This window comes from Salmo salar, chromosome ssa11 (genome assembly GCF_905237065.1).
Source record: "Salmo salar chromosome ssa11, Ssal_v3.1, whole genome shotgun sequence".
Taxonomy (NCBI): domain Eukaryota; kingdom Metazoa; phylum Chordata; class Actinopteri; order Salmoniformes; family Salmonidae; genus Salmo; species Salmo salar.
Window position 1 is genome coordinate 93244889 of NC_059452.1, and position 19205 is coordinate 93264093.

The window sequence follows — 19205 nt, forward strand, 5'->3', positions numbered from 1 at the left end:
ACAGTGAATTTCATCAGTGAAATGTTTTTATTAGGGAATACAGTTGAAGTCGGAAGTTTACATACACTTGCCAAAACTAGTTTTTCAACCACTCCACAAATTTCTTCTTAACAAACTATAGTTTTGGCAAGTCGGTTAGGACATCTAGTTTATGCATGACACAAGTAATTTTTCCGACAATTGTTTACAGACAGATTATTTCACTTACAATTCACTGTCGGTCAGAAGTTTACACTAAGTTGACTGTGCCTTTAAACAGCTCAGAAAATTCCAGAACATGATGGCATGGCTTTAGAAGCTTCTGATAGGCTAATTTACATCATTTGAGTCAATTGGAGGTGTACCTGTGGATGTATTTCAAGGCCTACCTTCAAACTCAGTGCCTCTTTGCTTGACATCATGGGAATATCAAAAGAAATCAGCCAAGAGCTCAGAAAAAAAATGTAGACCTCCACAAGTCTGGTTCATCTTTGGGAGCAATTTCCAAATGCCTGAAGGTACCACGTTCATCTGTACAAACAATAGTATGCAAGTACAGTGGGGCAAAAAAGTATTTAGTCAGCCACCAATTGTGCAAGTTCTCCCACTTAAAAAGATGAGAGAGGCCTGTAATTTTCATCATAGGTACACTTCAACTATGACAGACAAAATGAGAATTTTTTTCTCCAGAAAATCACATTGTAGATGGGGTAAAAACTCAACTCTGTTGTGCTTGGAGGACAAAGAATGCTGAGTTGCATCCAAAGAACACTATACCTACTGTGAAGTGCGGGGGTGGGAAACATCATGCTTTGGGGCTGTTTTTCTGCAAAGGACCAGGATCGATCCGTTAAAGGAAAGAATGAATGGGGCCATGTATCGTGAGATTTTGAGTGAAAACTTCTTTCCATCAGCAAGGGCATTGAAGATGAAACGTGGCTGGCTCTCAGCATGACAATGATCCCAAACATACTGCCCAGGCACGAAGGAGCAGCTTTGCAAGAAGCATTTTAAGGTCCTGGGAGTGGCCTAGCCAGTCTCCAGATCTCAACCCCAGAAAATCTTTGGAGGGAGTTGAAAGTCCGTGTTGCTCCAGCGACAGCCCCAAAACATCACTGCTCTAGAGGAGATCTGCATGGAGTGAATGGGCCAAAACACCAGCAACAGTGTGAAAACCTTGTGAAGACTTACAGAAACGTTTGGACCTGTGTCATTGCTAACAAAGGGTATATAACAGAGTCTGAGAAATCTTGCTTGTTTGTAGGTGACCAAATACTTATTTTCCACCATAATTTGCAAATAAATTCATTAAAAATCCTACAATGTGATTTTCTGGATTTTCTTTTCCTCATTTTGTCTGTCATAGTTGACGTGTACCTATGATGAAAATTACAGGCCTCTCTCATCTTTTTAAGTGGGAGAACTTGCACAATTGGTGGCTGACTAAATACTTTTTTCCCCCACTGTATATACACCATGGGACCACGCAGCCATCATACAGCTCAGGAAGGAGACGCGTTCTGTCTCTTAGAGATGAATGTACTTTGTTGCAAAAAGTGTAAATCAATCCCAGAACAACAGCAAAGGACCTTGTGAAGATGCTGGAGGAAACAGGTATAAAAGTATCCATATCCACAGTAAAACGAGTCCTATATCGACATAACCTGAAAGGCCACACAGCAAGGAAGAAGCCACTGCTCCAAAACCGCCATAAAAAAGCCAGACTACTGTTTGCAACTGCACATGGGGACAAAGATCTTACTTTTTGAAGAAATGTCCTCTGGTCTGATTAAACAAAAAATAGAACTGTATGGCCATAATGACCATCGTTATGTTTGGAGGAAAAAGGGGGAGGCTTGCAAGCCAAAGAACACCCTCCCAACCATGAAGCATGGGGGTGGCAGCATCATGTTGTGGGGGTGCTTTGCTGCAGGAGGGACTGGTGCACTTCATAAAATAATTGGCATCATGAGAAGGAAAATTATGTGGATATATTGAAGCAACATCTCAAGACATCAGTCAGGAAGTTAAAGCTTGGTCGCAAGTGGATCTTCCAAATGGACCCCAAGCATACTTCCAAAGTTGTGGCAAAATGGCTTAAGGACAACAAAGTCAAGGTATTAGAGTGGCCATCACAAAGCCCTGACCTCAATCATATAGAAAATGTGTGGGCAGAACTGAAAAAGTGAGTGCGAGCAAGGAGGCCTACAAACCTGACTCAGTTACACGCGCTCTGTCAGGAGGAATGGGCCAAAATTCACCCAACTTATTGTGAGAAGCTTGATGAAGGCTACCCGAAACGTTTGACCCAAGTTAAACAATTTAAAGGCAATGCTACCAAATACTAATTGAGTGTATGTAAACTTCTGACCCAATGGGAATGTGATGAAAGAAATAAAAACTGAAATAAATAATTCTCTCTACTATTATTCTGACATTTCACATTCTTAAAATAAAGTGGTGATCCTAACTAACCTAAGACAGGGATTTTTTACTAAGATTAAATGTCAGGAATTGTGAAAACCTGAGTTTAAATGTATTTGGCGAATGTGTATGTAAACGTCCGACTTCAACTGTATTTATGCATCCAACAACAAACAAAACAACAAGAATTTGAAGAAGAGATTAACAGAGTTTAGGTGTATTTCAGGATATCAAAATTATCTTAGGTGGAGATTTTAAATGGTGTCTCTTAATGTGATGATTGACAGATATCCTCATCTTAACAGATCCAGCATTGTTTAATAATCTATGTCTTGGTCTTGGAGATTTAAATATCCTGGTGAAAAGGACCTCACTTGGAGTAACAAGGACATGTCCAGACAGTCAAGAATTGACTTCTGGTTGATTTCTAATTCATTATATAACACTGTAGTCAAGGTATTCATTGAACCATCAATTCTTACTGATCAAAAAGTTATATACTTATCTTTAAATAGTAATGGATCTGAAGTTAATAAACCGAATCAGAGTTATTGGATACTCAACAGTAGACTGTTGGGAAATGATCATTTCAAGATGAATGCCAAAGATATTATACAAGAAAATTGGAGGAAAGCACAACTATTTGTTGGGTCTTATGGGAAATATTGGGAATTAATGAAGTATGAAATAAGAGAAACAGCCATGAAGAGAGGTAAAGAAATTGCTGAACATAAAAGATTGAGGGAAGATTAACTATTTTCTTTACAACTAGAAATGGACCGCATGTATGAAGAGTCAGCAAAGGGGGCATTTGTAAGATCAAGAATGAAATGGTTGGAGGAAGGTGAAAAAAAACACAACTACTTTTACAATTTAGAGAGAAAAAAATCTGAATTTACCTCTGTTCATAAGCTTAATATAAACTCAGCAAAAAAGAAACGTCCTCTCACTCTCAACTGTGTTTATTTTCAGCAAACTTAACATGTGTAAATATTTCTATGAACATAACAAGATTCAACAACTGAGACATAAACTGAACAAGTTCCACATACATGTGACTAACAGAAATTGAATAATGTGTCCCTGAACAAAGGGGGGTCCAAATCAAAAGTAACAGTCAGTATCTGGTGTGGCCACCAGCTGCATTAAGTACTGCAGTGCATCTCCTCCTCATGGACTGCACCAGATTTGCCAGTTCTTGCTGTGAGATGTTACCCCACTCTTCCACCAAGGCACCTGCAAGGTCCCGGACATTTCTGAGGGGAATGGCCCTAGCCCTCACCCTCCGATCCAACAGGTCCCAGATGTGCTCAATGGGATTGAGATCCGGGCTCTTCGCTGGCCATGGCAGGACACTGGCATTCCTGTCTTGCAGGAAATCATGCACAGAAAGAGCAGTATGGCTGGTGGCATTGTCATGTTTGAGGGTCATGTCAGGATGAGCCTGCAGGAAGAGTACCACATGAGGGAGGAGGATGTCTTCCCTGTAACGCATAGCATTGAGATAGCCTGCAATGACAACAAGCTCAGTCCGATGATGCTGTGACACACCGCCCCAGACCATGACGGACCCTCCACCTCCAAATCGATACCGCTCCAGAGTACAGGCCTCGGTGTAACGCTCATTCCTTCAACGATAAACGCAAATCCAACCATCACCCCTGGTGAGACAAAACCGCGACTCGTCAGTGAAGAGCACTTTTTGCTAGTCCTGTCTGGTCCAGCGACGGTGGGTTTGTGCCCATAGGCAACGTTGTTGCCGGTGATGTCTGGTGAGGACCTGCCTTACAACAGGCCTACAAGCCCTCAGTCCAGCCTCTCTTAGCCTATTGCGGACAGTCTGAGCACTGATGAAGGGATTGTGCGTTCCTGGAGTAACTCAGGCAGTTGTTGTTGCCATCCTGTACCTGTCCTGCAGGTGTGATGTTCGGATGTACCGATCCTGTGCAGGTGTTGTTACACATGGTCTGCCACTGCGAGGACGATCAGCTGTCCATCCTGTCTCCCTGTAGCGATGTCTTAGGCGTCTCATAGTATGGACATTGCAATTTATTGCCCTGGCCACGTCTGAAGTCCCCATGCCTCCTTGCAGCATGCCTAAGGCACGTTCACACAGATGAGCAGGGAACCTGGGCATCTTTCTTTTTGTGTTTTTCAGAGTCAGTAGAAAGATCTCTTTAGTGTCCTAAGTTTTCATAACTGACCTTAATTGCCTACCGTCTGTACGCTGTTAGTGTCTTAACGAGCACGTTCATTAATGGTTCATTGAACAAGCATGGGAAACAGTGTTTAAACCCTTTACAATGAAGATCTGTGAAGTTATTTGGATTTTTACGAATTATCCTTGAAAGACAGCGTCCTGAAAAAAAGGACGTTTCTTTTTTTGCTGAGTTTAGAAAGCAAAGAAAGTGAAAACCCCAAAGATATTTCAAAATATGTTTCAGAATTCTATGGTAATCTTTACACCAGTAATGCCTGTCCTACTAGTGACATATCTGCCTTTCTAGACTCTGTCAAAGACTATGCAAAATTCATAGATGAAGACTTCCAAAAGTCTTGTGATGAATATATTTCTATTAATGAAATAAAATAAATTATCAGCAAGTTAAAAGAGAACACATCTCAAAGGAAATGATGGCCTTATTAGTGAGTTCCATAAATATTTTCAGGAAGATATTGTTGAATTTATATTTAATGATTTTAAGGAGGCAATTGGTTTAGGGATCCTGCCTGTTTCTATGACACAAGGCCTCATTTCTGTAATCCCCAAACAAAACAAAGATCCTATGATGTTAGAAAATTGGAGACCAATCACATTAATGAACAATGATGGAAAGCTAGTTGCATCCATCTTTGCAGAAAGACTTAAAAAAGGTCTTGACCAAATCATTAATGGTTTTATGAAAGTAAGACATATATCTAATAATATTCGACTAGTTTGGACTTGATAGACTACAATGAACACATTATGGAAGATAGCTTTATTTTATTTGTAGACTTTTACAAGGCATTATTTTATTTTTGAGACTTCGATTTTTTTGGTTGTAAGTGTAATTGTCACATGTGCTCCCTCTCCGGCCTCTAGGTCACCAGGCTGCTCATTATGGCACACACCTGTGCCCATCGTTACGCGCACCTGTGCATCATCACTCACCTGGACTCCATCACTTCCCTGATTACCTTCCCTATATATGTCACTCCCTTTGGTTCCTTCCCCAGGTGTCATTGTTTCAGTTTCCTGTCTGTGCGTTGTTTCGTGTTTCTTGTTTTGTTCATTTGTTTATTAAATGATGCACTCCCTGAACTTGCTTCCTGGCTCCTATTGCACTTGTTACAGTAATTAAGACACTTTACAATAATAGTAACACTTCTGTTAAATTATCCCATGGAACTTCACAGAAATTCGACATTAGACGCGGAATTAAACAAGGATGCCCAATTTCTCCTTTCTTATTTTTATTGGTCACACAAGTTACGGCACTTCATATCAATAAGGATAGTTTTAGGGGTATTCAGATACAAGATAAAGAGATACAGTGTTCATAATTGGCTGACGACACCAACAAAGGGACAACTTATATTTCTCCTATTGTAGAGAAAATTGGAAAGATATTTATCTCCTGGTTATTAAGAGATACTTCTTTATCTGGATGTGTACTTATGTACAAATCTGAAGGTCTGTCCAGATTAGTTTATACCTCCCTTGCATTGGATGTTCCTCTAACTACAATGCTTGATACTAAATTATTTAACTTCGTATGGAGGAATAAACCTCATTATTTAAGAAAAGCGGTAATATGTAGCACCCAACGTGAGGGAGGGTTAAATGCTCTGAATTTTAAAACCTAATCTTTATAATATAATCTTTAAGATCAAATGGATACAAAACGATTCAAGAAATGAGGATTGCATTTAGAATATAATCCCTAATTTAATATTCCAACAGATTGGTGGTCTAGAATTCTTACTCAAATGCAACTTTGATGTGGGTAAGATCCCTATTAATAAGCTTGCTAACTTTCATAAACAAGTACTTCTAACTTGGAATCTTATGTATTTTTCCCCACATAGATATAGAATCTGGAATAATAAAGACATAAAATACATGTTTTTCCAGAACTGGTTTGACAACAGCATTATCTGGGTAAAACAATTATTGAATAATGATGGACAACTATATGATTATCCAAAATTCATGAGGACACACAATGTTACCTTCACTCCTGAGGAGTTTGAAATAGTTGTCCCTAAAGGTGCTATTCTTCGTTTAGGAGAATATAACAATACTCCAAGTGCAACTGTTGAGGATTTTGTAGCCTCAATACAGCTAGAAGGAATTCACATTTTAAACTATAAATGTAATAACATATATATAAGAAAACTATGTCATGATGTTACTATTCCCTCTGCTAAAATCTACTGGAATACAGCACTAGGACAAGTGAACTGGAACAAAGTCCCTGTTGTTGTCTGGCAAATATTGACCAAGGTAAAGACAGTTTTAGTTGGATATTCGCACTTTCAAACCTCAATAGCTTTCAAACCACTTGAGCCACAGACTCCAAATAAGTGTCATGATGTTGGAAAAATTGCGCACATCATTGCACAGGTCTTATTTTCACGATTTGGTCATTAATTTGCTTTCCAAAGCTAATAAACATGTGGAAATGTGAGCAGCATTTTGTATTCCTAGTTTAATTAGTTAGGGAGCGCAAACTAGGTACAAACTTTTTTTACATTCGAATTTCAATAGCTCCTTGGTCATGTGACCTATTCTGAAAAAGGTTCCGAATGTCCACTGAATACCCTTCTATATTGCACACCCTTTAGTTTGTCCATTTTCATCTCACTCGATTTTACATGAATTTAAAAAAAGTTACAATTTCAATAGCTCCTTGGTCATGTGACCTACTGACTTCAAACAAGGTTCAGAATGTACACGCAGTGGGCCTACACATTGGACACTCTTTAGTTTGTCCATTTTCATCTCACTCGATTTTACGTTCATTTTTCAAACTTTCACATTTCAAAGTTTGGTCATGTGACCTACTGACTTCAAATTCATGTAAAAACATGTGAGATGAAAATGGACAAACTAAAGGGTGTGCAATGTGTAGGCTCACTGAGTGTACATTCTGAACCTTGTTTGAAGTCAGTAGGTCATATGACCAAAGAGCTATTGAAATTCAAAATTGTAAATAAATAATTTAAAATAGTGCGAGATGTAAATCGACAAATAAAAGTGTGTGCGATGTGTGTCTATGCCATCGGGTTAGCTACAACTAGTTTTGAACGTTTTAGGAGTAATGGTTAAAGAGCTATTGAAATTTGAAAAATTTGATTTGTCACTATGTTGATGGTCCCTAACTGCTGTTGTTGGACGTCAGGAAAACTACAGGCAAATATCCGTCGAATATCCAACCTGAAAATGTCTTTACCACGGTCAAATACCGTAAATCTAATAAGGTGAAGTATCATACAAACTCATTCATAGAATCTACCCTGTAAAGACCTTCATTATACACAGATTCAAAATAGCTATTGATAACAAATGTGTATTTTGTGGTTGTGACCCAGAAACTCTTGACCATTTATTTTGAGTCTGTTTTTATGTCAGAAGATTTTGGAGTTAGAAGACTTTATTTTAAAAGAAACGACTATTCATTTTAATTTGAGAGACCCTGATATTATGTTTTATTTTGATCCAAATGATGTTGAACCTGATTTGACTTTCATTGTTAATTAGTTTATTTTTCATGCAAGATTATTTAGCCATAAAATGAAGTGGGCAGAGAACAAATCCCTCTTCACATTATTTAAGATAGAATTTAAATATTATTTTGAAATTATCAGTAAATGTAAAAAAAACAAAAAGCAATACGGTCCATAAAACTTTTTGACAAATTAAAAATGTATTTTGATATGTAATACTGTTTGTTAGGTTTATGTACTCTTGTTTGTATATTTCTATATTTGTATTTGTTTTGTTCATCCAGCGCAGGGGTTGGTAGGACCCGGAACTGGAAGGCTGGCTGGCTAGCTAATCAGTCGGTGTCATTCAAATACACTAGCAAGTTCAATAAGGTTAGACTCTGATCAGAATACCGATGGCTTATACTCTACTAGGGCGTTTCTGCAGGGTTTTCCAATTAAATGTCCAAAGACAAGCTATTATGTTTTCGGGTGAGTACTAGCTAAAAGTGTTTAATTCATGTCCTGACTCGTACACTGAGTAATGCAGACTTCCATAAAAACAATAACGTCAGGGGGTGTGTCGCTACACCACAGTAGGAAATTAGCTAGCGAATTAACCAATAGCTAAATCCTTAACGAAAAACGTCTACTGGCTAGCTAACTAGACAGATTTTCAAACGAATGATCTTTCTACGAAATAATTGCTTCAAAAACAAAGTCGGTTAGTGTTAGCTACGTTAACATTAGTTAGATAACTAGCTAACGTTAACTAACGCTAGCCCAGCCAAGCAAAGCCAACGAGCCCAGCTAGCGAACTACAGTAGTTGGCTAATTTGATCAAAGCATGGCTTGGCTACATCGTCTTTAGCTGCACAACCCTAAATAGATAGCTAACTAGGTAGTTACGGGAAAGTACCCTGTTAATGCAAACCTGGAGATAACTCGCCAACAGTTATTTGTCAGTATTAGCTAACTAATGAGGGTTTACTAGTTTTAAGTAATATCTACATCTGTCAGAACAGAGCATGATTGGTCAGCGGTGTCGAACAAGAAACAAATCAAAATTGGAGCCACAGACAAAACCGTTGTAAATCACCCCTGCACCACATGGCTATCATTATAATCTCATGAAATCATGTATTACATGATTGACCTAGCTAATGGGTCGGGGAAGCATGTAATGTTTCTGTTTTACAGGAGTGAGACATAAGTCTACAGTGCATTATGCTACACGCCCAGACCAGCCGAAACTGGCTTATAGAAAAGTGAAGGGGAAGAGCCCAGGGGTAGTGTTCTTGCCAGGGTTTGCCTCAAACATGGGTGGGAAGAAAGCAGAAGCCCTTGAGGAGTTCTGCCAGTCACTAGGCCACTCTTACCTAAGGTAAGTTAGCTATAGTATTTTCAGTGATTAAAAAAAAATGGTCTTATGCATAAAATGGTCCTTCAATTAGTCTGGAAAACCAATCGTTGCAGATGTATGTGGTCTTTCCAGGTTTGACTATACAGGCTGTGGGTCTTCTGAAGGTGAAATAGTAGATGGCACTGTTGGCACTTGGAAGAGGGATGTTCTATATGTATTGGATGAGCTTGTGGAGGGGCCACAAGTAAGTAGTTCCTCTCTGTTTCTATGATGAGACGAATTCTAATCAGCCAGTGTAATCCAAAGTATTGTTAGCTGAAATAGACCTGCACAGACTCATGTATAATAGTGTATAACCATTCGGGATGGTAGTTGATGTACAACTGTTAGATTTCAGTGTGAATTGTCCACTGAGTTAATAGTAAACCTTTGGAGGATTTTAGGGTTAATATACCTCGACTTGGCCTGCAGTTGTATAATAAGCCTTTGGGTCTTCCGGCATGCGCAATTGACACTAGAGATATCAGTGCTGTCATTTAGAAGATAATGTCTAATCTAGCTAATTGTTCTGATGTTGCAGATTCTGGTTGGCACCAGTATGGGCGGCTGGCTGATGTGCCTGGCAGCTATAGCTCGTCCAGAAAGAACTGCGGCCATGGTTGGCATCTCTACAGCAGCTGACCACTTTGTAACTGTCTACAATACACTTCCTATTGAGGTGAGTCAGCATTCAGAATAAACCATCTTGAGTGTTCAATAACCTTAACAGGCTCTGTATACAGACCAATGCACATTTCCCCTAATGACATACTCTTGATTAAATGAGTCATATCAATACAGTGAAGGTGGTTCAAAGGAAAGGGACATGCGTTTAATCTTGAAATTGCAAGAACAACATTTGGATGGAATTACAATTGAAACAGCTTTACTAAGCACATTTTTAAATGGCTGCCATCTTAGATAATGACTTTACCCCCCAAATAAAATGGTATCATTTTGTTGTCATTGTAGGTGAGGAAGGAGATTGAAGAGAAGGGGCAGTGGGTGGTTCCTACCAAACACAATGAGGAGGGTTCCATCACTTTCACCACAGAGTTCCTGAAGGAGGCAGAGCAGCACTGCGTTCTGCAGAGCCCCATTCCAGTGACTTGCCCGGTGAGGCTCATCCACGGGATGAAGGACCAGGATGTGCCCTGGCACGTCTCCATGCAGCTAGCTGAGCGTGTGCTTAGCAACGACGTTGACGTCATCTTGCGCAAGCATGGCCAGCACCGCATGGCAGAAAAGGAGGACATCAAGCTCATAGTCTACACCATCGATGACCTCATAGACAAGCTGACCACGTTGGTTTGAGTGGCCAAATCAGGACAATGCTGTGGGTGACTCCTACCACCCCGACCCCAACTTTTCCGCACTCAGGCCGTTCGGTTCCCGATGCGTTACAGAATCGAAGGTGCTATTGTACCAAACACACACTGTGAAGAAAATTAACTCTTGTGTTTTCTCCCGGCTCTCTCCATGCCTTTTTATTAGGATTTGTATTTACCATTGCCATGACACTTTGTTCCCACGACTACCAAACGTATTGGGCCTGCTGTGAACAGTTCTGATTTATTCCCACAATGTGGTATGATAGTTATTCTGTTAAACCTTCAATGAGTAGGGATCACTCCTATTACAGTAGCCCATCAGGTACAGATGCATTATGTCCATTTGTGAGACATTTATTTTTTCCACTGTCAATTTTATTCAATCAAGTGTGATGTGCCTTTGTTATATTTATGCATGTGTTCTTAAAGACCAATAGGAGGCAGCAAATATCAGTACAGTATTTTAGGCACTTCACTATGCATTTGTATTATTATGAATCCCCATTAGCTGCTGCAGCTACTCTTCCTGATGTCCAGCAAACTGTTAAGGCAGTTATATAATATCAGTTATACTATGGCAGTTCTACTATGTAACATGTCTCCAGCAGAGGAAATGGGGGGTGGGGGGGGTGCTTGTCTGTGGAACGATCAGTTGAAAAAGGACTTTACTCAACTGTAATGTTTGATTCTAATGCTGACCTCCACGCGGTGCCCATTTTTTTTATGCTGTCTGTATTTGCTGTTTTGGTTCCATTGCTGACAGAACATATCTATGTTGATTTGTCCATGCCATTTAATTTTGCACACAAGGTCAGAACAGAATATTGACTGCATGACAACTCATGTAGAACTGAGCATTGTGTTATTAAAATGTATTTTAATGTTTTAGTAAACTATTATGGTGAGTGATTTTAGTGCAGTCCAGAATGATACCTTTTTATGTAATTTTAACTGTCACTCTGGGTAACTTTTCAATGTTGGCCCAGTTCATGTTGGTTTTGTTGCAAGTATTGCCCATTCCAAAATGACACAGATTTCAAATAATGATTGAACAGTTGCATAAGATGGCCTGATATGTGTGACTGGCCTAAGAAGCACAAGTAATTAGGTGAAAAGTGTTGCCGTCCGTGTAGGCAGCTCATGTTTTTAGTGTAGTCAACAGTCTGATTTAACTGGTTAAAATGCCATGTGTGGCTACTATGTCATACAGTGATGGTAAGCTGTCATTAGTGTAATGTGATCTCAGATATACTGCCTAGTACATTGTCAGCTAAAAGTGGTTAGGACTTGATGTCGTTGGTTTCCAACATGCACTACATGACCGACAGTATGTGGACACCTGGTCGTTGAACATCTCATTCCAAAATCATGGACATTAATATGAAGTTGGTCCCTCCCTTTGCTGCTACAACAGCCTCGAATCTTTTGGGAAGGCTTTCCACTAGATGTTGAAACATTGCTGCAGGGACTTGCTTCCATTCAGCCACAAGCATTAGTGCGGTCGGGCACTGATGTTAAGCGATTAGGCATGGCTCGCACAATCGACGGTCCAATTTATCCCAAAGTGTTCGATGGGGTTGAGGTCAGGGCTCTGTGCAGGCCAGTCAAGTTAATACACACCGATCTCGACAAACCATTTCTGTATGGACCTCACTTTGTGCACTGTCTTTGTCATGCTGAAACAGGAAGGGGCTTTCCCCAAACTGCCAGTTGTGAAGTGTGATTCATCACTCCAGAGAACGCTTTTCCACTGCTCCATAGTCCAATGGCGGCGAGCTTTACACCACTCCAGCCGACGCTTGGCATTGCGCACGATGATCTTAGGCTTGTGTGCGGCTGCTCGGCCATGGAAACCCATTTCACGAAGCTCCCGACGCACAGTTCTTCTGCTGATGTTGCTTCCACAGGCAGTTTGGAACTCGTTAATGAGTGTTGCAACCGAGGACAGATGATTTTTACACGCTTCAGCACTCGGCGGTCCCATTCTGTAAGCTTGTGTGGCCTACAAATTCGCAGCTGAGCCATTGTTGCTCCTAGACATTTCCACTTCACAATAACATCGCCTGCAGTTGACCGGGGCAGCTCTACCAGGGAAGAAATTTGAGAACTGACTTGTAAAGGTGGCTTCCTATGACGGTGCCACGTTGAAAGTCACAGCACTTCAGTAAGGCCATTCTACTGCCAACGTTTGTTTATGGAGATTGCATGGCTGTGTGCTCGATTTTTATGCACCTGTCTGCAACGGTTGTGGCTGAAATAGCTGAATCCACAAATTTGAAGTGGTGTCCTCATACACTATATATACAAAAGTATCACAACCTCTATCCGGAATGTTTCATCTTGTGAACTAAGTTTGTTTTCGACATGTTCTATATCACAGGTAAATGTTTCTAGGTGATAGTACTATGTCGCAGAATTGATGGGCTAGCTCACTGTACAGTGATGCTAAGCATGCATCTGAAGCTGACGCCGATAAGCAAAGTACCAGAACTAATGGATGAACATTTTAGGATGGGCCTAACACATTCGTTTGCACATTTTCACTTGTTTATTTCTCTCATACTGTACATCAGATAGGCCTCTTTTTTTTCTTTTTTTTAAATGAGCCATTTCCCCATTTCCAAACATGCATCAAGTGTCTTGTTTCTGATAATATATTATACATACACACACACTGCTTTCCTTAATAAAAGCTCAATGTTGACCAATTTCAGACTGAGATATGCTTGTCCTTTACAGTAAATAAACCTGAATATTTGTTAAGTCGGAGTGGAAACCAAGTTGGTGTACAGGGTCTCTACTATGTGATCCTCAGTGCTAGACTTGTTTTTAAGAGCTTGAAAGCACCAGCCCAGTCAGACGACTTTGTGTGAAAGGCCTATTTTTATCTCAGAGCTCTGGCACAGAAACAGGTTGATAACTTGCAAGCTTGCTAGTATTCATTCCTTAGGGCTTTCTGCATTCCCTGTGAAAGAGAATTCTGTTCCCTTCACATCCGTTTGTGAGATTCCAGCCCAGAGACTCTCTCACATGCCACAGAGCAACAGTTCACGTCTCCAGCTTCAGGTAAATCTAACTTATTTCTGCTACCTTTTCCAGAACTCCCTTAAATACCTTTAACAGGTTGATGGTTGAAAGCTATGAGATGTTGCAGCAGTGGTATATTTTTCCAGATGCATAATCAAGCTGTCTGATTTATTAAGGTTTGTGAGGCAACGTAGGCATATTATGTTAGTGTCATATATTGACAAAAAACATTTTGTTTTGGTCGTTTACACAACTGGATTAAGATTTTCTTTTTTTCAGGTCAGAAGCAATCGCAAAATAAAATGTTTTATCAATTACTAAACAGAAATGTGCAATACCAATACCGTTTTTTTCTGCTTCATTCCTAAAGGAAGAGGAAGCTAAGTGATTCATCAGACTGATGAGATCATTAGGATACTGGGATCCCAACCAGAACCAGTAGGCTTACACTGTTCAAGAACAGGTGCCTCCACATCTACCATTGTATTGTGTGTATGGATTTATATTGTATTATGTGAATGGATTTTGTATTGCCTTTGACCAGTCCAAGCTTTCCACCTGTGTAAATATGTATGGGTGTTTGTTTGCAATGCCATGATATATTGCTCTCTCTACCCAAGGCCAATGAGCACTGGACACAACTCTGAAAAGATGCCAAGTATTACATGGATATGGGACACCTGATGTTCGACCACTCTATGGCTACTTAAGTCGCCCATAGATAACCGTAACGACACCCAAAACATATTTAGAACACGCCTTACAAATTCATATAATGTGTAACTCTGCTGTTGGCATGCGTTTTTAAATAGTCAGATTGCATTTATGTCTTCTAGGGAAAACTACAGGCTCTTCTTTATGGAGATGCTGGGTAATGCTTGTACTCACCTTGATAGGTGGACAGTGACCGATGGTCAGTAGATGTGTTGTGGAGATGCTGAGCAGGCACAGTGTTATGGACAGTAGCATCACCTCGGTGAGGGTGGATGAATACAATCACTGCGCTAAATGTGCTTTCTCTACAGCGCTGTCCTTGACGTAAGAGCGTGTAGCTTGCAGAATGCATTTACTGTATGTTGCCTATTATCCTGTTTATTCTGTAAAAATAAACATTTGAAAGGAAAATGCAATTTTTTCGTATGTATGTTTAGTTTCTGCATAGACGTTTTTCATATAGCATAAGCTACTGTATTTCTGTGACATGCATTTAAGTAAGTATATGAATATAAACTATTTTATAGGAATTATAGACATGTGGTTTCGTCGAGATGAAGGAAAATATGCCTTGATTTGAATGACTTTTGAATTAAACAGTATCTTAAATAATCCATCCTTTCTATGCCTGTGATATGTGGTTGTCATTGATGGCCTACATTATATTAATGAAATAATTGGAATGAACTGCCTGCCAGTAAATTATTGAAGGGTAATGTAGTCCTAAAACCATTCCTGCACATTTTCACTGGATGTTGTGACGTTTCTCCGGTTTGGCCATGAATTCATTTCTTAAATCCCCTGTCAGAGGCGCTGAGGCATCACTTAACTCGCGTGGCTCTGAAAGCTGTGGCGAGTCGGAGAACGGTTGCTGAGTAGGGATGCTGAGCTTGGTACTGCACCCCTCAAAGATGTACAGTTTGAACAGCATGTGACTGCAGAGCGGGACTAACGACCAGGAACGGAGCGAAGCGGACCATACATTCATTTAAAATTAGTAAGTAAACGAATGAAATGGAAAAATAATGTGCTGAGACGAATGACATTCCGAATGGGCCTAGATGTATTGCGCACGCTATAGTAAATTGATCAATTTTGCTTGCACTTGCAGTATTTTCCCGTGGCGGGAGTGTATCCAGACCGTTTTGCCAAAGTTATTTCCATAGCTCGAATGTCCGAGAGGAACTTTATTTTTGGGGGGATGCATTTGCCTTTTGCCTATCTATGCAAGTGCATTATGGCGTTTCATAAATCCAGCCTTGGATATGCTCTCCAGTGGCGAGGGACACCGCGCGCATCACGGGACCACTACGTATATTACATTTCTATCATATTTTCCTCGAATTTGTTTTCGAGAGAAGTATCACTCACACGGTTAAATTATACATTTCTCAATGTGAAACTAGAGGTGTCCGAATATGACGAAAATTGCTGAACTTTACAACTACGTTATCTGCATCTCCTTGAAGTCAGAGGCTCACGCATGCCCGCATCTAGCTATATATAGCCTACATATGACATCAGAAATGAAAGCGCAGGGCGGGATTCTGTCTGAGCTGCATAGAGTACATTATTTATGAATACAAAGAATACACAGAGAGCAGTGAAATTTACACAGGCAGCCCAATTCTGATATTTTACCCAATTGTTGGCAAAGGAGCTGATCTGATTGGTCAACAGACCAATTAGTGGGAAAAAAAGATCAGAATTGGTCTGTGTGTAAACACAGCCATAGTGTATGGTTCCAGCAGCATAGGCCTACACATCTGACACATCCTCAAACTAGATGGCAGTTCAATTATTATGTATTGGCCCACAATAATTGATTAAATTGAACCCTTTCCTTGCAGTCCCTCCGTTGGAAGGTCTCCAACTCTGGCAGCCATGGCTAACAGAGGACCCAGCTACGGACTGAGTAGGGAGGTTCAGGAGAAGATAGACCAGAAGTATACTCTGGACCTGGAGGCCAGACTGGTGGACTGGATCATCTTGCAGGTTGGGGGGAACATAGAGCGACCAGAGCCTGGGAGACTGAACTTCCAGAGCTGGCTCAAAGATGGAACAGTGAGTCTCTGAGCCAAACTCTGGTTGACTTAGGGCAGCAGGTAGCCTAGAGAGGAAGGCACATAGCGCTAATTGCTCCTGCAAGTCACTATGGATAAAAGTGTCTGCTAAAGGACTAAAATGTAAACATAACCTCATGCCTTTACTGTATTCTAAACCTAACTCTTAAAGATGCAGTCCGGGATCTTTTTCACAACAAATTTGTTACATATTGTATGAATTGGATTTGTAACATATCATACAAACTGCAACAAAAAAACATTTATTTTTTTTACTTTTGGGGGGGAGGATGTAACATATCATATGAAATGGATGACGTAGTTCAGAAAAGACGGAGACCCATTTTGACTCATGAGCACCACTTTCAAAACTACTGGCTGAAATTATACAGAAATTATGGAGCAACACTTTAAAACACACATATACAGATAATCTCAGACTCTAATCCACCATGGTCATAATGTGCCATATTTGATAGCCTTAGGTATTATGGGGTTTCTCCTCCAAGCAACCAACCACTGCCACCCCTGATGAGGCTGGGTGGATGTAGGCCAGTTGTAGCCTGTCATTACAACATTTCATATCTCGTTACAGATTCTTTGTAGGCTCATTAACAGCCTATATCCCCCTGGTCAAGAGCCCATAAAGAAGATCCCAGAGACAAAAATGGTCTTCAAGCAGATGGAAAAGATCTCCCAGTTCCTGCATGCAGCTGAAGCTTATGGGCTGATCACCGGGGACCTTTTCCAGACTGTGGACCTGTGGGAAGGTACAGCTCTCCTAGTACAGTGGTGATTTCTCTCCAGCATAAACTCACATGCAGCAAACTGTTAGTTGTTATGATAGATAACTTCAGGTATGTAAATATATCGGTTCAATATAATATAACTTTCTGGAATGGATTACTTTGTCAAATCATACATTTTCTTCTACAAAAACAAATGTGCATTATAACCAATGAGGACCTACTAAAGCCAAATATGATATTGAAATATCTGTCTGGTATTTTGCGTGACAACAGGGAAGGATATGGCTGCCGTGCAAAGGACCTTGTCGGCTCTAGGCAGTATGGCACTCACAAAGGATGATGGTCAATATCGTGGTGAACCTGATTGGTTTCATAAGTAAGAAACGAATCAACTAATCATGTTTGTAATGAGTTCTACAAAACAGCAAAAATAATTTGTCAATTTCTTTATTACATACCACTCTAAAATTAACTTTTTACAATGAGTCGCATTACCTAACCCCCACTCTCTCTCATCTGTTTGTTTATGCGTCTATGTTATTACTGTAGGTGTAGGCCTTCCTATCTGACATAAATTTGATCTCTCTTGTACAAACATCTATCACTACAGGTAATTGACCAGTTGTGTCTCTCCTGTGCTTTCAGGAAAGCTCAGGGAAACCGGCGGGAGTTTTCTGAGGAGCAGCTGCGTCAAGGCCGTAGTCTGATTGGCATGCAGATGGGCGGCAACTCAGGGGCGTCTCAGTCTGGCATGACAGGGTATGGCATGCCACGCCAGATAATGTAAAAATGTCACTTGGCTCCCCTATAGGGATCCAAAGTTGCTATCTCATTAGCTCAGGGGCAGCGTGAAGTTTCCCTGATGATCTCTCTAAAGGGGTCCTAGATGTCACTTCATATAGGAAATCTGAGCGCTCTAACAGGGCATTACATACATCCTTCAAAAAAACCTTTTATGCGCTCACAGTGGCTCTACAGCTGCATTTACACAGGCAGCCCAATTCTGATATTTTTTCCACTAATTGGTATTTTTACCAATCACAGATCTTTTTCCCCGAGGTGATCCAATTGGTCAAAAAACCAATTAGTGGGGGAAAGTAAGATCAGAATTGGGCTGCCTGTGTAAACAGCCTTCACTCAGTTACATGGTCAGGTGTGTCATTTCGATCAGTGTGGATATGTTGTCTGTGCATCAGACTGGTGTTCCAAGGTTTCTGTCAACACAGTTGTGACACGACAGCATGGAACTGTGCCATTGTCCAAGAAGACATTTTTGGTTATTTAGAAAAGTCATTGTAATGATAGTCACAATGGTATTACATTACAGTATTCTTTATTCAGGTAATTTACAGCACGACTAGTCTTATTTTTTACCACAGTGTGGAATGTGAATGCTATACGGCAATTATCTTTCACATAACTTTGTTGCATGCTAATGTTCAGTATTGAATGTTTTTTTCTGGTTTAATTTATATTACTTAATGTACACAGATGTATGAGTACTGTGTGAAATGTATCATGTTATGGAATATATTTACAGAATTTTCCCCCAATTGGTTTAAAAATCATCTAGGCCTGTATGGATTAAATCCTTCATGATGGTTTGGACTGAACAATCTCCCCCATTTGTCCTTTCCTCAAGCGAATGGCTGCTCCTTGCGACAGGATAGGTGAATCTTAGCCAGCTCTGCTGTCACAGTCAAGCACCAGATGGTTCTTTGCTCTCTGGGTTATGTCAATTCTGTAGTTCCAGCCAATCCTGTGCACATGTCCTAGTCATTGATGACAGTTAACCATTGAAAAACATTAACCATAGACCTGTCAA

The 19205-nt window shown here is 40.3% G+C and overlaps 2 protein-coding genes and 1 long non-coding RNA gene across 4 annotated transcripts; all 3 read left to right on the top strand.

Moving 5' to 3' along the window:
* Positions 1–8416: 8416 nt before the first annotated feature.
* LOC106563603 (palmitoyl-protein thioesterase ABHD10, mitochondrial) lies at positions 8417–13535 on the top strand. The gene is made up of 5 exons (XM_014129323.2): positions 8417–8586; positions 9295–9478; positions 9590–9701; positions 10038–10175; positions 10469–13535. Exons 1-5 carry the CDS (start codon positions 8511–8513, stop codon positions 10808–10810), a joined length of 852 nt encoding a protein of 283 aa, XP_013984798.1. The 5' UTR covers positions 8417–8510; the 3' UTR covers positions 10811–13535.
* Positions 13536–13804: 269 nt separating this feature from the next.
* LOC106563604 (uncharacterized) lies at positions 13805–14984 on the top strand. The gene is made up of 3 exons (XR_001319294.2): positions 13805–13893; positions 14225–14317; positions 14475–14984. It is a non-coding gene; the product is annotated as an uncharacterized lncRNA (long non-coding RNA).
* A 319-nt stretch (positions 14985–15303) lies between these two features.
* LOC106563606 (transgelin-3) lies at positions 15304–18993 on the top strand. Of its 2 annotated transcripts, XR_001319295.2 has the most exons (6): positions 15304–15565; positions 16419–16632; positions 17227–17401; positions 17654–17756; positions 18026–18357; positions 18494–18993. XR_001319295.2 is itself a non-coding variant. In XM_014129325.2 (5 exons), exons 2-5 carry the CDS (start codon positions 16453–16455, stop codon positions 18165–18167), a joined length of 600 nt encoding a protein of 199 aa, XP_013984800.1. In that variant the 5' UTR covers positions 15304–15565; positions 16419–16452; the 3' UTR covers positions 18168–18993. The 2 variants fall into 2 exon arrangements, 1 of the variants encoding a protein (XP_013984800.1); XM_014129325.2 differs by having other exon boundaries at positions 18026–18993.
* Positions 18994–19205: the final 212 nt, after the last annotated feature.

Coding starts and splice junctions, on each gene's coding strand:
- LOC106563603 (XM_014129323.2), top strand. CDS start 8,511: ATGGCTTATACTCTACTAGGGCGTTTCTGCAGGGTTTTCCAATTAAAT. Junction 9,702..10,037: donor AGCTTGTGGAGGGGCCACAA/GTAAGTAGTTCC, acceptor CTGATGTTGCAG/ATTCTGGTTGGCACCAGTAT. Junction 10,176..10,468: donor ACAATACACTTCCTATTGAG/GTGAGTCAGCAT, acceptor TTGTCATTGTAG/GTGAGGAAGGAGATTGAAGA.
- LOC106563606 (XM_014129325.2), top strand. CDS start 16,453: ATGGCTAACAGAGGACCCAGCTACGGACTGAGTAGGGAGGTTCAGGAG. Junction 16,633..17,226: donor GCTGGCTCAAAGATGGAACA/GTGAGTCTCTGA, acceptor ATCTCGTTACAG/ATTCTTTGTAGGCTCATTAA. Junction 17,402..17,653: donor GACTGTGGACCTGTGGGAAG/GTACAGCTCTCC, acceptor GCGTGACAACAG/GGAAGGATATGGCTGCCGTG.